This window comes from Mugil cephalus, chromosome 16, assembly GCF_022458985.1.
Source record: "Mugil cephalus isolate CIBA_MC_2020 chromosome 16, CIBA_Mcephalus_1.1, whole genome shotgun sequence".
Taxonomy (NCBI): Eukaryota; Metazoa; Chordata; class Actinopteri; order Mugiliformes; family Mugilidae; genus Mugil; species Mugil cephalus.
In genome coordinates, this window is record NC_061785.1 from 19,318,992 (window position 1) to 19,336,588 (window position 17,597).

At 42.6% G+C, this 17,597-nt stretch overlaps 1 protein-coding gene across 1 annotated transcript; it reads right to left on the reverse strand.

Moving 5' to 3' along the window:
• Nucleotides 1-8,818: 8,818 nt before the first annotated feature.
• On the reverse strand, nt 8,819-14,630 carry LOC125022951 (heparan sulfate glucosamine 3-O-sulfotransferase 2-like). The gene is made up of 2 exons (XM_047609964.1): nt 13,333-14,630; nt 8,819-10,132 (listed from the first exon to the last, which is right to left on the reverse strand). Exons 1-2 carry the CDS (start codon nt 13,956-13,958, stop codon nt 9,514-9,516), a joined length of 1,245 nt encoding a protein of 414 aa, XP_047465920.1. The 5' UTR covers nt 13,959-14,630; the 3' UTR covers nt 8,819-9,513.
• Between the last annotated feature and the right edge of the window lie 2,967 nt (nt 14,631-17,597).

Below are 17,597 nucleotides of genomic sequence, written 5' to 3' on the forward strand. Positions count from 1 at the left end.
TGAAACACTGAATAAATGAATGAACTGTTTATCTTAACTGATGCCTCAGTGGGAACGGTCCTCTGCATTTAACCCATGCGGAGAACCAATCCATTCACACAAACAGGAGGCACACTCAGAGCAGCGAGCTAGCGCGGCGGCACCAAAGGAGCAGCTCTGGGGGATTAGGCGTCGTGCTCAAGGGCACTTCAGCCGCGCGCGTGTGTGAGGGGGGATTAGAACCAGTGACTGTGGCCGCACACTCATCTGTATGTATGGGGGTCGCTCAAATTATGCGCAGACGTTTTGCCGCTCCAGCCCCTACCTACCTACAGTGGAACGGCTAATAGCTTGTGAAGAAATGCGAGGAGGCAGCCGCATTAGCAGAAGAAACGGCGTTCAGTCTGGGGGAGAACGTCCTCCGCTCGAGCAAAAGAACAAATAGAATAATTTATGCAATGCACAAGTATAATTTCTGCATTAAAAATTCCCATGATGTAAAATTAAATGCGGAGCAAAATGTAGTCCTAGTTTGGTCCATCGCATTGTTAATACTGAAGCATCAGCAGCATGTTACTGTTAGTAACCGTAAGCGAGTTTGAACTACTTTATGTACAGATTTATTTACAGCAGACGGACCTGAGGGGAAGTGAGACGACCGACTGATGTTACAGAAAAGAAGAAATCTCCTGCTACGCAAATCTGCTTCCAGCTGTCTTTTTTTTTCAACTTTTCCTTTCATTTGTTGAAATTAAAATGAAGGATTAATGAAGGGTGTAAGAGCCGGTTCTGGATTTGAAAAGCGTGTCACATTATCCATTCTGAAAAATCTTTAACCCAAATACACGTAGCGAAGCTGGAAACACTGTTATTACTTTCCCCCGAAATGCCGCGCGGCAGAAGGATAAAGAAGCACAAAATGAAAGTACAAGCGCCTCGTAATCGTACCACACACAACATTTCATCCTGTGCCAGATTTCAAACTCCTTCCAGTCTGTAAATTTTACATTAAAAGGATCCGAGATGACAAAAATAATTTGGGAGCATAGCGGTTCTTTCTCTGCAGGTTTCCGGCCCATGTGACTGGACCCAGCTTGCATCAATTAAACAACCCAAGATGGACAAACAACACCTTTGATTTTCTCTCCTTGTAGATCGAGTCGGAAAAAAACGCTTTCGACTCTTCCCGCGTCAACTCATTATGTTATGGTTGAATATTAAACACCCTACGCGTCACCAAATGCACCCTCAGCATAGGACATTTTCTTTTCCTCCCCTGCCCAGTGAAAAACAAATTAAATGATTCACTTGTTTCAGGGGCGGGCGTGTCAATTATTTCTCTCCTTTCCAGTCTAGTGATGGAGTACTTTAGTTCTCTTTTAATTGGAGATGAAAAATCTAGCGAGCTTAGAGTGCAGCCGGGGCGAGGGCTGCTTTTTAGGCGGATGCAATATACATGACACGTCATGTGGGACTGCCACGGCTGAATTGCATAACCCCCAAGTAGCAAGTGGTGGTGCCTTAACAAAAAAAATAAATAAATAAAATAAAACTTTAACACCAGGGGAGACGCCGCTGTTGCTTGTGGGCCACAGGCAGCGGAATTAGTCCTCGTTGTACCTTCTCAATCTGCACCATCCGCCCTCACAGTGCCGACGTACAAGCTTTTCATTTTAGTGTAATTTCCCTCCGACTCCTTTCTTTAATTAATTCTCTGACATTTAAGAAGCTAAGTGCTCTTTCATCTGCTGTTGGAAGAGGATCCGCTCATTAAAGCCTCAACCTGTAAAATGTCCCGGCAGCCGCGCGCATCCCACATGCTGCACATTCATTTCTCCTACATAATGCACAGTAGCTGGAATCCCGAGGCCTCGCCAGTGTAAGAGGACTCATCAGGATGCTGGAGAGCAAGGTGTGAGGTGTCAAAGTTGGACATACAGCCAGCGCATGTCTGCCACTCTCCCTCTGACACCCATCCTACACCATTGGCTGTGGAGAGGAGTGATTGACTGCGAGGTTTGATTATGCGTCTTCCAGCCAGGTGGTTGGCAGGCAGAGAGGCGCATATCACCAGATTGCTGCATCAGCCAAAGTGTGAGGCCACAGTTTCTGGCAACAGAGTGTCTGGACGAACATCACAGGAATAATAAAAAGATGCAGGGACGTCAATCATCACCCAAAAAAATGTGTCTGTTCGGTTGTTGATCCTTTTTTTTTTCTCTCTCTCTCTCTCTCCTCTCTATTTTGTTGGCAGCAGTCTCTCCATCTTGTATCTCGTATCATTAGAGGCTTTTGCCTTTTGAGCAACGCTGCGGTGGAAGACAGACGAGGTATGCGCGGGTGAAAAAACTCGAAGGTTCTCGGGTTCTTGTGGGAGAGAGGGTGGAAGTCTTTGATGTTGCGGAGTTTCATGGAGGCAAATAACACACTTTGATATTTCGCAAGCCATCTAAAAAAAAAAAAAAAAAAAAAAACGCAGGCACAAACAGGGAGCACAAACACACACACACACGCGCGCGCACGAACATCTGCAAATATACTCTGTCAAAGATGAGGTTTGAATTACCACCCCGGATGGCTGGGAGATTTGCAGTTATTTTGGCTGCAGATATTTGTCTTACACGCGCACTTTCCGAAAGTCCCAGTTTTCCGGCGGACCGACGAGCTGGATGTCTGTCCCGTTTGATTTTCTGAGGAAGATAAATTAGCGTTGGGATGAACATAAAAGGTAATGTATTCGTAAAAGCTGTGATGAGTGCAGCTGTCTCCGGCATCTGACATCCAATCTGAGACAAGCCGCCCGGGGGAGGTTGGACCATCCTCTGCTGCTGGAGTGTGTGTATGTGTTGCCGTGTGATGGAGTACGATTTAATATTTTGCGAAGGGGAGCGCTCTATGATTACTTCTGAAAGGCCTAAAGATGATCTAATGCTCGGCAAAAGTCAAGTATTAAAGTTCAATGTTTGGTTGAGGAAGCAGTTTTGATTAAATACGGCCTATTCGTGAAAATACGTGAGAAATGCATCAATTTTGTGTGTTGCTCTAATAATGTTAGAACAAAAGCACAATTCTCTAACTTATTAATGACAAATATTTCATAGAATAATTGATGAAAAGAAGAACTCTAATAGGATTTTTATGCCATTTTCTTGTCTGTTCTTGCTCTTTTCCAGGATAATTGGAGCCTATTTTACTCATACGGTGTGAGTCAAGGCGTTTGCTGGGGGCGTATGTGCACAACATATTAAGACTGGCATGTAATTTAAAATAGTTTCACACAATGCAACGGGCTTATTCCGGATCATCTTTGCTTCAGGGATCCAATAATCACACACCTGGGAATGTCATCTGTGATCATAAACACCTCTTACGTGTTTTGTTTAGTTTTTTTTTTTTTTAAAAAGGGAACGGTGTGAATCTGTACATTTATTTTCAAATTTGCTAATGACTGGCGCTTGGAACTACGTTCGTTACGTGGAAGAACATTTCCGGGGATTAAAACCTACACGCGGAGCCACTCGTGGCTCTCCCTGATTGTTGCTCCAGCTTTGAGAGGCTCCCTGCTAAGAGATGTAAAACCCCTCATCAAAATCCTAATGTGCCGCGTGTCGGCTCAGGTGCGCTCTGAAGTCCAGGGGTTGCAGACGCATCAGATGTATTTTGATTTGCTGCAGGATGTGAGGTTCATCTGGAGGCAGCTTTGGGATGAGGCTTGTTATTCTCCTCAGCGAGACACGAGGCACGTACTCTAATTAGAACACATCTCCTGGTGAGAGAGACGCCGAGGTCTGACTACTCCTCCAGTCTAATCAGCTTTCCACCTCGTTTTTAGCTGCTCCACGGAAAACAGCCCGGCGCTCGTCTGACAAACGGATGCAACAACAAGGAGATGGCACCGAACAACTGTTTCTAATTTGGAGGACTTTGCGGGATTTCACAGATCTAAATCTCGAAGAGGCACGCGCCCAACGGTATCTCACATCTTTGCCGACTTCTTCTCACTCTCTGCTGGAGACGCGTTAGAAAGGGGCGTGCAGGTGGCTGACGATTCCCACATAGACGCGGAGATCTGAATGAAATGAAAATGTCTCGCTGCCTTCAGACTAGCCCTTGGGGGGAAAAAAAGTAGTATGTCAAAATAAATGACACAGGAAGGATATGACCCACATTTTAAAAAAAGAAAAATGCTTCGTATTACAATTTAATTCTTCCCTGGTTTCCTCCAGAAGTTTATGTACACACACACACACACACACACACACACACACACACACACACAGGCCCTTATTAAGTGTCCTCCCCACAGACAGTGCTTCCAACACTGGTCTGCAAATACTTGTAGAACATGTATCATTACGTACTTGAGACTGTGCCACAGTTGTCAGCGCTTCATTTTAATTTGGCTCACAAGCCACTGGTGATTTCGACCGCTGGGACATCCTGTCGGCTGCAGAAGTTAAACTATTCTGAAGCATTCGGACCGAGAGAGGCACACTGCAGAATCTCTGCCTTTGCAGTGTCAGCTGCTGTCTTGCTCGGATACCAGGGAACCTCGCCGCATCCCCCGAGAAAACGCCGAGCAAAGGACGAGGGCGGCTGCGCGCGTGTGCCTTTTTGAATCGGTGCGGCTTAAATGGAGCACGCACGCGAGACGCATCCGACTGTAGGTGTGCATTAACACCCGTTATCCCATTGTTAACGATTACACGTAAACATGGCTGCAATATTAATGTTTCTGGGGAAGATTCCTTTGGTGATAACGCTGTGCTGCTGCTTCCCACTTACTTCCACGCTCATTAAAAATCCAAGCCAGTGAATGTTTGAAGCTACATTAAGCAACGGGGATTCTGCATGAGATGAACTACATCTCTGTGACATTTAAGCACTCTCTCTTCGACTGCTGCCCTGATTATGTTTGGCGATTTAGAGAAAAGGAGGCCTTCTCTGTTCTGATTGTCACTCCTCTGCTTGAAAGCTGCCTTGCGCATTAATCAATATCTGATCACAGCAAAAAATCTAAATTCATCACAAACGCTCTCAGCCTCTCCGGAAACCTCGGCGGAGCGGGAACGATAGGAAAGAACATCACGCGGCTGCTGCTCCCGTCCTCGACGTCTCGTTGGCCTTCACAATGTCTAGTGATTATTATAGCAGCGCACTTAGGATTAAGTGATCCCCTCATTTAACGGTGAGCGTTTAATAATTACCAGTCAACTCCGTGGGGATGAAGTGATGTGCTATACCGAATAAAAAAAATTAAAAAAAAAAAATCTTTTGATTAAAATTGTAATCCAGAACACATTTAACATAATGAAATGGCTCATTTAGTCGTAATGTTTTATACCAACAAAAGAAAATATTAATCAACACGATATTCACTCATCGGTTTTAACAAATGCTCGTTAAGTTTAACAAGCACCTCATTAGCTTGAGTGCAAATAGGTCACGTCGCGGAGCTCCGAGATGCGAAGGGTTCCGGGATTTGCATGGGCCGGCTCCTGGGGGGATTCATATTTGAAAAGAAAGCAGAGTGAGAGAGGGAGAAAGGGAAGAAGAGATTTGACCTGGGAGCAATCTCTGGAGAGCCGTTCACTAGCAGAGTCTAATCAGACGCTGGCTGATGCTTGTTCTAGGGGATTGCTTCTCTCCAGCCCTCAGGCCTAATTAGGACCCCTGTGTACCATATAGAAAGTTGCCGCTCACAGTGACGGGTGGATAGACGCTCACCTGTGTGCGCTCAGTGAGCCACAGAAATGAGGTGCTGGCGAACATGATGACAAGAAGGGCATCAGATACGGCGCGGCAACACTGCCTACTCCCCCACCTGGAGGTCGCATGAGTTTAATGAATGTTAGGGAAGGCAGAGCCGGCGAGTGAAAGAGAAGCTGCGAGGAGAGGGAGAGAAAAACGCAGACGTCTGGGTTGAGAGAGGGTCACACAGAGAGGCGCATCTTTCATGTTTTTTTTTTCTTTTAACAATGCACTTTGGCCATTTGCAGAAGAAAGCGAGGAATGAGGACAGTGGGAGAATCTGAACATACAACGGTGTAAGAATAAGACTTTACCAAGCTCAACTTTGCAGATTTCTAATGTCAAACACTATGGATTTCTTCAAAACCTACACGGTTACATGTACATTTAAGGAGGGCTTCTGCTGAATTAGTATTCAAACGGATTAACGTACTAGGCCTCTGCAGTATGTAGACATAAGAAATGAGCAATGCGGTCTTCACTTGGGCGAGGAACTGTTATTAATGAGCACTGTTAAGAAAACAACTTCTCAGAATTTAGTATTCCCACAATGTTTTAAAAGATACACATAAAAATGCCAAGCAAATGTCGAAAATACTCCTCCTTAATAGCCTGACACGCCTTCTTCCAGCACGTACACCAAGTATCCAGCTATAGTGCCCACATCTGCCTTGGCTGACATGCTAACTAATAAGTTTCAAATCCACATTAACCTTAACCTATAGATACCTACAATTACTGAGCAATGTCTAATACCTGCATGATTTTTCATCATGCTGTAGCTAATCGACTCAGTTTATTGCTCTGCTGGCCTAGAACCATCATAGCAAAAGATGAGCATCCTAAATGTAGCAAGTGGCATTTACCTTTGTTTAACAGACTCCGTTCTTTATATCTAACATTTTCAGTGGTGATGAGTCAGACAACCAAGACTTTGTGCTGCTTTGATTAAAATGGAATTGTGTTAACCACGTTAATGAGAGAGATCCATAACAATGACCCCCTCTTGTGGTAATACAAGATGTGAATTAAACTTTTCATTAAGGTCAGGGTTCGCATTTTCAAGCATGGTGGGGAGTTCACATATTGTAATTTCGTTGTATAATTTACTTTTCTTCATAAATTTATAATCGCCTCTCAAAAATGTGTATATTCCTTTGGGTCTCGTCATTTCATTATTCCTTTACATTTCCAACAGCACAAACTTCAACATCAATTATTTGTATAAACAGCTTCCCACAACGTGACCGCAAACTCACTGGTTCAATTTGAAGGCGACTTAAAGCGGTTAACCAATCAGAGCAGCTCATGCTTTTCAGGAGGAGGCTAAAACTGAGCTAAAACAGTGGCCTTCAGACAGAGCTGATGCAACAAAATGCATGTATTATTCATTTCATCTATTTAATAGATATTTTTTTTTGTTCATAAAGAATTATGTATGTATGTATAAACTTGTAAATGAGGTTAATATGGCTTGTTGATATAATATTTTTTAATTGTCATGTCCCAATTATTTTGTCCGTAGCCTATATTAAAATCTTTTAAACCTTTATACATACAAATTCAGTTTAGTTTCATCACAGAAAGCGTGTTTCCTTGTGACCTGTTACAGACCCATTAATTGTTGATTAATAATTAATAGTCTCTTACCACTTATAATTTCCCTTGTGCAGTGTATGTCACTACAGATTACACATACCTGTAAATGTAATTGGTAACATATTTGGTTAGTTCACGTAAAGTAATTTGCCTATATAAATACTTCCCATTTCCAGTTTCTTGCATTATTAATGTTAAAAATAGCATAAATACATGTGACATTTACACTTTACTGTCCAAAAAAACTAAACTGATATAGGGCTTGAAGATGTTAAGTTACTCATCGAAGTAGCTTGTTCAGCTCTAGAAATCCTTAGTTTAGTCCAAGCAGTTGGATGACCTTTACAGACTCCATGCTAACTGAGCTACGAATGCATGTTGTTTAAAAGCTTACGTCATCGGATAGAAACAACTGACTCAAAACATAGTACACAATAAATTATGTAAATAAGCTTGTTTCAGCAAGCTAGCTAGACAAGACTGACAGGCTAACAATAGCAACGAGGCTAAGTAGACAGTAGACAAAGTAGACAGCTCGCTAGGTAGACAGCTTAACCAGCAAGTATTTAACTTTAGCTAGATGAAATTCAAACTTACCTCAAGTTGTTTCAGTGGAGTCTTCTGACACAGGAAGCCCTGGCTGGGTGGCACCTCCTACATCCTCTCATGGTGCATACGGACAGGTAGGATTCACTATGTAGCCTACCATTATGTAGATATACACTTTAGACTTTACACTTGTTTTTATGAAGTTACTTAAGCGTTTTAAATTCAAGTGTCTTGAAAGCTAACAAAATGAATAAAAAAATGCAGAAAAAGAATGTAGCCTATGAATAGGTAATGCTTTTGCTCCCCACCGCTGCTAATTAATTTAATAAAAGTGCTTTAATATCAAGTGTTTACACATTCTGTGTAATCTAAAGAAATACTTACTATACCACGTTACCCTACTGTACACACTGGCCCAAATCACAAGATGTACTCCCTGTTTTAGTGTTTTTTTTCCCCCTTTTGTTTGTTCAGCACTGTATCAATCTGACTCACGCTTTGACAGCCTGTGTTTAGTATTCATACCATGGAGCCAAATTCAAACTTTTCACTGCAATCTTGTGACACGCAGTACCGGAATCTATTTGATAACCCGCCACGACTAGGTGTTCCTTGCTTTGTCTTTGAAAAGTGATTGAAATTCCTCACACCTACGCCCACTCATGCACCCACCACCAACCGAGGCACACAACAAATCTTACAGAATGCAATAAACCTGAAAGGATAGTAGTCCCAGCTGTAACTGTACAAACTACACGTGAAAATGGAGGTATGCAAAGATCCAATCAATTTTCTGAAGGTTCAGACGTTTTCAGAATTTTTAGCTTTGTTGTGTGGTTTTCTAAACATAAAGTAAATGCAGGGAGTGGGAAGGGAATTTGGAAAGTGCAATATATCAAGGTCAGCTATTTAGATGAGATAGAATGAATAATTTCATAAATTGTGCTTCGTTTTTCATTTAATGAAGTTCATGGACAAGCATTGTGATTAATGCAGTGATTAAAAAATAAAGATTAAAACATGGATTTTGCAAGTGCTTTTTGTTACAGCATAACGTATTGGATTCAAATTGGAAAGACTGGAAAAGAAAATGCTTCACCCGGTGCAAAAAAAATGAACAGTAAGTAACGTCAGTTCTTGGTTCATACTTGCCTTATGGCTTTACGTTTTGGATTTACCACCACTGTGCTGCAGCTTAATTCTGCTCTCCCTGAAGACTTCACTGACATTTTCCAAGGTCTTGCTTTCAAACCCTGCCTTGATTAGTGAAGCAGATTTTAAGAGGAGCTAATCCCATTCCTTGGAATTTCTTCTTCTCTTTATGAAGCAGTCAGCAATCTTGTCAGCAGAAATATACAGTAATATGGGCTGAAATCATGTGATCCTGAAGCTGAAATGATGGCTACAACAAGCAACGTACAGGGTGCTGATGCGGGTAAGTGCAAAAGCAACGCCGTCTTAGATTTGCTCGGTTCATTTGAGTCAATTCAAAGAACAGTACAGAGTCTGCTGTTTCATTTTAAAATTCTCTGGAGACGGCTCATAGTTCACTATCTGCCTTACTGTGGAACATCCACTTTTAGAGAAAAAATCTGTGATACATATACTTTTCCTTTACCATGTAAAAATATCTCTCTACTCCCACTTAAAATCATGTCCCACCATTTCATAAAATCTGACATTGTAAGGTCTGTAGAAGTCTCGCAGTTGCTCGATGGCGTCTCTGTCTATCTGCACATGAGTTCTACCCTTGGATTTGCCCAGGCAGCGGGGTGAGCCGCTGCTCTCTGGCTTTTTAAGGCAAGGGAAGCCCTTCGTGCGGTTGAAATAGAAGTGTTTGTCAGTGACAATGCGCTTTAACCCAAGAAAGTCTTGCACCCGAGCCAGCTCCCCCGCTGGGTCTGTGATAAGACGCTCTCCGCTCACAAAGTGGATCTGAGCCAGAGGGAAGTAGCGGAGCCAGTTTTCCAGGTGCAAGGCGTACAGGCCGATCCGTATGGCGTTCCAGGACATGTCCACAATGCCCAGGCTCTGGTTTCTGAAGGCCAGCTCCTGGAAGCTTGGCAGGTCGGGAGTTTTGGATAGAGTCTGGGTGTAATCTGATATCGCTCGAGTGACTGGGTCACGTACCACCACAATGAGCTTGGTGTCTTGGGACATGGCAGAAATCCGGTGCGGAGTCTCCTTTGTCACAAAGTAGCTTGGTGTCTTCTCCATTGTGATTTGGCTTTCAAGAGTCCTTGGCATTAAACTTCTGAATAAAAGATGAAAAAGCAGAGTAAAATGTTCCGTAAGATAAAAGTTCCTCATTTACATTCACATTCATTTACGTGTTTTTTTTAGTTTATAACACTTTCTCGCTCTTTGTTAGTTACTTGAATTACCACAAAGACAAAAAAAAAAGATTCTGACACAGAGGACATTGTGTCCTTGCACTCACTCTGTCAAAAGTAAGAAGTGTATATTAGATTTCTATTTAGGGCAGGATTGCACAAGTGAATTTCAAAGACACAAAACCGCCTTAGCTCCAGTTCGGCCGTGAACCCAGTTTCTTGATGTAAATGATAATAGGAGCACTGAAGCAAAGTCATTGTAGTCTGTTGTCACTGGAGACTTGTCTCGCCGACAGCTTTCCTGTGTATCAGCCCTGCACGGTTCAAGAGTAATAAATCACCATGAATGCAAACAGAACACATAAAGCACAGTGACCATGTTAGGCTGCTTTTGGGTCTTAAAATCTAGGCCACTATGGTCTTCGCAAGAAGTGATCTGAGCAGGCAGACCTTCACAGAGTAAAAGTTTGAAGACTGATTGGGAACCATCAAAGGCCAAGTTCAAAAGGAGCCCGTAAACAGGGCTCCAGTACAGTATATGATTATATTGTACTGCAGTCATTTTTTTTTTTTTTTTAGTTAACCAGTTCTTACGAGGAGAAGACTCTTCATCACAGGAGAGCCGCAATATGATCTCGGATTAATTTGTTATTAATATAATTACTCATTAACATGTGTGTGTCCCTGTAATAAAATAGTTTGGCAGTTTTTAAATGATACGCATTTTTGTTGGCTGATGCTTTTTAGTAAATCAGATCCTAGGGCTGTAACACACCACCGTGTAAAGTCTTGAAGTCCTGGGCGCAGTCGCTTAAATTTGTAATTTGAATGATTCGTTGAAAGGCAACTGCACTTAAGAGTCCACCACTGGAAGAGACTAGCAGCCATGTGGCAACCATGGAAAGTAAAGCCAGTCAGCCAGTTACAGTCATGACTGGTGCTTAAAAAGGCATGGGGGCAATGTCTAGGGCCAACGAGCTGTTAAACTTGCTGAATTCTTCTCAACAGCATACAGGCGATTGAGACAGCTGAAAACGGACACTGAAGCATCAAAATGGATGCAGAGCGGCCACAGATATCTGTCCTGTGCTCGAAACGTGTTTCATTTCTCCAGGAGCACCACCTCGAGCACTGCCGAGTTTGGCGACACCAGCATTCCATCACTGACGAGTTAAATTCAGAATATCTTTTGGTGAGACACAAAAATAAAAACCTACACACTGCATATTAAATGACATATTCAGAATACTCCCCAAAATAATAGGGGCTTCATTGACATTTACTGGAGAGTCTCCGAGAAGCAATTGTTTTATTTTGAAAGCGGTCCTCATTTGACCTTTCCTCAACAGCTTTTGACAGCTGACAATCAAATCACAGTAATGGGTGCCGGTTCACATCTCTAAGACACATCTCTGAGATAAAAGGGCTTCAGCTGCCAACCACCCTGAAGAGTGCCAATTAGTGAAGATACTTGCAGCCTATAATTATTATATAATACTACTGGTACACATCCCTCCTGCTGGCTGCATGACAGCCAATCGTTAACATGAGATGTATTTGGAAGCCGGTATATGTGTGTGTTTTCCCACAAATGGTTGCCTGTTTGTGTGCATACAGAACATGCACATTTCTGCCGTTTGTTAAGTCGACATATTTTAAAGCTGTAATTGAGACGTTTGAATAATTATCCTTGATTACCTCATAAAGGCTGAACACCAGTCAAACAGAAAACATGCTGGGAATGCACTTTGTTCAGCGGGGCCTTGGGTGGCAAATTAAAATCAATAAGTGATTTTCTTTATGACTCATTTAGAAATATTACCATTAACAATCAAAACTTTACCTCGGAGCAACAGCAGGTCTGCTCACTGTCTGCAGTTTACACCGTGTGCCTCCAGAGGTAGGACTTTATGAGAAATCTGAGGAATCGCTCTATAGTACCTCAAGAAAAAAAAAAATAAAGTAAAGAAAAAGAGAGGCCCATTCTGCCAGTACAAACAGAGCTCAGTCCTCTGAGGTTCATTACGATGAGAAACTCGGAATGAGTCAAGAGACTGCAGAAAACACATATTTAGCCACCTCAAAAGATAACACACACACACACACATGGAGGGGAGGGGTGGTGATTACAGCCCTGGAACAGATTTCATGTGAAAGCACTTACATAAATTAATAACAAATGTGCTTTTTTTATGATTCCTTAAATTATTTCAGTCACCACTTTTTTTCTTGTTTTTTTTTTTTTTTAGAAAATTCTAACGGTATAATCCAGTCACTAAACACAAATTAAACCATTAAGATGAACTTACCTGATCTCCTTTTACAATGCAGCAGTATTGTAATAAATTTGTCTCTTACCTCGTTGTCTTTATTGTCTTTTCGTATACAGTTTATAAATTACTTTCCTTTAGGTAAGCTCGAGCGAAATTATCTAGTTGGATGCCTGCAGGATCCTGCAAGCACAGCTGACCATAAAGACTCTAAAGACCAGAAAGACAGTGGATGCAGCTCACCATGACGACAATGTGCTTGCAATGTGCTTTTTCTGATTCTTTAAATCATTTCAGTCACTTTGTTTTTTTTTTGTTTTTTAGAAAATATTAAAGACATTGTTCAGTCACTGTAGAGGAAATACAGCAGTGTGAAACCCTACATAGGAAAAAATAACAAAAATGGCTTAATGTGCTTATCTTATTGGAGCTCTTTTAAATCTAATACTTATATTATAGTATTATGAATAATAACTACATTACTAAATTCCTTATTTTCCTTTATAATGCAAAGCAAGAAGTTGCACAATGTGTCATGTTTTTCCTTTGGCTGAGGTGCAGCTAAATGACCTAAATGGACACATGCAGGATCATGCATGGATCCATAGCTGACCATTAACCATTAAGACTCTCATGGAGGTTCACAGGTTCAGCATCCAAGTGAAAATGCTTCACTTTGTCCAAAGTAAGCAGCTGTCTGGTGAGACAGACTCGGAGCAGTCACTGAGACAGTTTAGCACACTGGCAATCCCAAGCCCCAGACTGCGAGTACACTGGAGTTTCCTTTAATTATTGCGCGTTCAAACATCGCCTTAAGAGACTGACACGCGCCTGCGCAGGTGAGCTCTTACCTGTACCACTCCAGTCCTCTGTCATAGTTCCTGTCGAAGAAGTGCGTCTCAGTCCCAGCTGCGCGCACGTCTGGGTGGATCCTGATGAACTCCAGGACGGCTCTCGTGCCTCCCTTTTTCACGCCAACTATGATGGCGTTCGGCAACTTCTTGTTGCCAAACTTCAGATTGCTCATGGGGGGGCTGGGCGTGTCGTTCAGGACGATGTGAAGGGCGGAGGGGGGTCTTTGGTCGGTTTTCGGCCGAGACGCCTCGCCGCCGCTCGTCCTCACATCCAGCGGTAAGAGGCAGGAGATGGATTTCTGAAGGCGTCTTTTGGCTCCATCGGCGCGCTGGCAGCTGGGCATGGGATCACCTGACTTTTGCACGGGGAATAGTGAATTCCCTTCGGGGAACAGAGCGCAGTAGCACAAATACGAAAGGAGAAGGGACAGCAAGAAAATAGTTGTTCCTCTGAGGCGGTGCGAGAAGGGGAGAAGTCGAGTGAAGAGGAGCACCCATGCCATCTCTCCATGGATATGAACAGTGCATGATTTTCTAACTGATCTTGCCACCCTGATTGTGTAAGTCGCTTCAGTGGATGGGCTGTCCACTGACTCAGGAAAAAAATAGAAAACTTCTTTCATATAACAGTCCTTCCATCACATTAACACAATCCGTCCGAGTCCCGTCTCCTCTGCCCATTCAGTGTGAAGCTGCCCTTCGCTGTGCGCAGAGTTAAGAAGAGGCATCCTGCGTTAAACGTCCCGGACGTCCCCATGGTCATCGGTGGAGAAGCAGGAGGGAGTGCGCTCTCCTGCAACTTGGAGCGGACTGTCGGCTCCAAACCAGCTGAGCGGCGGGATAATACTTCAACACAGTGACGTCAGAGTGTCTTTGCGTTAAAAAAAAATAAAAAATAAAATAAATCAGCTGCTTGCGTTTTGTTTCTTTTTGGCACATCGTGTAACTGCTGAAAACAGCCAAAGCCTGGTCTGTCTGTTATTGACTGTTTTTGTGCAAGCTGAACGCAACACTCTGCGTGCTTTTATCCCGCGCTGCGTGATTGGGTCTGAAATTTTATTTCAACTCCGTGATGAAAATAAAGTGAAATAGCAGTGAAATCTCAGCTCGGGCTCATTTAAACGAACAGCGCGCGAGAAAAAAAAAAAGAAAAAAAAGAAAAAAAACTTGAGGGGGTGAAAAAAAAATCCATAAACATTCATAATTTAACGCTTCATGACCCAGCACTACCCCTCCATTCTCTCTTCCTGTTGCACAAATCACAGCAGCAAACACACCACATCTGTCTGGATACTGAGCATACGCTTTATTTTATGAGGCTCGTTGAGTTTCGTTTGGATGCTCTGTGAAACAAAACACACGTTTGAACCCCTCATCTGCTGATCCTGCTGATGAAGACGATGTGACACAACCTGAAGTTCCAGACTAGCGGTGTTAGTCAACCTTGAGATGGGCCCTTTCACTTTAGAACAGGGGTCCTCAAGGTTTTTCAGGCTAATGACCCCAAACTGATGGAGAGATTAAGTAGGGACCCCCTACCTACTATATGTGCTCTATATTAAACTTGGTCTAGCGCTATTTATGAATACATACATCATTATCATTTTTGCATTAAAAATTAAGCTATTCAAATAATATACAGGCTAAAATATTCATTTTCTTATTTCAGATATGCGCAACAGTATTTTGATTATGCAACTGCCATAAACATAATAAATAAATATAAAATATGCAATATATAGTTCGCCTTACTAAAATATGTTGAATTCGTGTTAATGTGTATTTAAAGAAATTTTTATTTGTTTGCAGGAAAAAAATGTATAAAAAACATAAAAAGAATGTCTAATCAACCAAAGATTTTGCGACCCCCTCTTCTGTAGACCCCCCAGGGGTCCCAGAACCCCTGGTCCCCAGACCTGTGTTTTAGAACATCATGTAAAGTGCCCCATTGTGATACTCAACCACCAGACAGAAAAAATAATTAGCAGCTAACCATTAATAATCAATTAACAGTCCAACTTTTTGAGCAAGAAAAGTCAACAGCCACTATATCTCATATGCAAATCTATTTTTGATGGACGGTTTTTCAAACAATCCTTTTATGAATAAAAAAGTGAATTTCGTGTGTATTATTAATAACAACAGAACTGGCACAGATTTAAAAGCCTCCATCTTGTAAACCAGAATCCGCTTGGTTAAATTTCGCAATTTGTGTGCATCTGTGTAGTTCATCCCTGCATGCGCAATGAATGCAAACCAGATGCAAGGCTGCAGCTTCCACGGGCACAGGACTTCTGAGCCTCTGAAGAAGTTGCCCTTCTGCATTTTTTCTGCAGCTTCAAACACCAGCAATCTCGTCCCTCATCTTGTTTGGCATCCCTCTCCTCTTAGCTGAGGAAGTGCTGGGGCGCTGCTGTGTGGTCATCCCTCTTACTTTCCTGATGACTGATACAAATGCGGACAAGCCCAGGGCGGAAACAGGAGAGGATAAAAACTCCCGGGACTGCGGAGACGCATGGGGAGGAGTTGGGGTGTCACAGCGGTGCTCCTGCGGGTGTCTGCGCCCAATCTCAGAGGCCTCTGATTAAAGAATGATTTATAGGGTCTGGTCGGAGAGACCTGCTCAGCAATCCGTCTAGTGAATGAGATTTTTCCTCAGGAAGAGGGCGGGTAAATCAAACCTTGGGGCGAGAAGCTGCAAAGCTCAGCGACTGGGCTCTGTGATTAAATGTCATAATCGCCTCTGCCACGGTGCCCAGTTTGGCTTTTCAGAAGCACTGTCCAAAAATACGCCTAACTAAAATCACCGTTTGTTTCATTTACAGAACATATGTCTTGTTTAAGCTTATTACAGAACCGATTCTCATCTTTTTGGATTTATATGGAACAGAAGTGCAATGCAGAGGACGCCCTTTGTTTCTAACTTCCCAGATTAGAACAGTAATATTCAACTTTCATCTTTAAGAAACACATTTTTTTTCTACACTGTTTGTCTTCTGGAGCTGACTGTATGTAGGCCACACTTTGCTTGCTGACCACTCCATCAGCAGCACCGCCCATTAGTCAAAGGTAAGTGAAGCCTGTGGGGGGGTTGCAGCGTCTTTACTCTGATCAGACACCGAGAAACAGATGATCCACACAACTTTACATTGCAGAGGGATGAAGAATCACTCCCACAAATTCAGTTCAAACCTCTCTGGGTGAAAACAAAAAGTGCTCACACGTAACTGTTGTTGTTTGGCGACAAGAACATGCGCTCGCAGCGCTACTTGCGTGTCAGGATGCCAATTAACGCGTCGCTTTAATATAGATTGAAAGCGAAAACCAGCCATTTGATCGTGACTCTCGAACTGAGGATTAATGTAACGCAACGTATCGCGCATCGTTTCCTCTCCACCGCAGGCTGATTAACAGTCATGTGTCGCATTAACACATTGTGTTTAAAATAAGAAGAGAAACGAGTTGAGAATGCAATAGCTACTTTCAATCTCTACTGATTTTATTCTTCCATACCGCTGTGTAGGCCTCTAACCACAACCAAGCTCTTGTGAGGATGTTGCGAGCCTTATAATGTTACTATACCGACCCCTGCTGGTCAAGCTTTGACAGTGTCGACACACCTATGTTTGCTCATGAAGGGAAAGTGAAAGCTTTCCAGAGCTGATCGTTGGACTTCCTGTGTTTTCCAGACGCGGTGGGACAAACACAACGAAAACAGTAAGTCGACTTAAACTATAAGCGGCTTTATAAATGTGTGGAAATAAGCTGAATGTTAAGAGATGCAGAGTTTCAGCAACTAAAGAACATGTTTGACAGCATTTCTCTGGCTTGATTTTGCATCCACTCCCTCTATTATTTCTTGTAAAGTAGCAGCTGTACTTAATAGTAGTTTGGAGTTGACACCACTGCTGTTGACACACCGAAACAAGTTAATTCAGTAACTACATTAATTTAACTTTTTTAACACTTTCCTTTCCTCAAATCGACTTTGCCAAGGATCGTGAATATATTTTACCGTAAGTGGGTTTGACTCATTGTGCTACAGACTATCCTGCCTGACCTGTATGTTGGCTTACACCCTGTAGTCGAGGCCAGACATTGTTTTTCTAAGATGCTGTCTTAGAAAAACAATGTCTGGCGGTCAAAAGAATCAAGCTGACAAAAATATGTTTGCCAAGGCCTAAATTTGAGTCTTTTCTTTTACAGGAAAAATGGTAAACATTTATACACACGTCGCCGGAAAGACTCTGGGGTGTCATGAG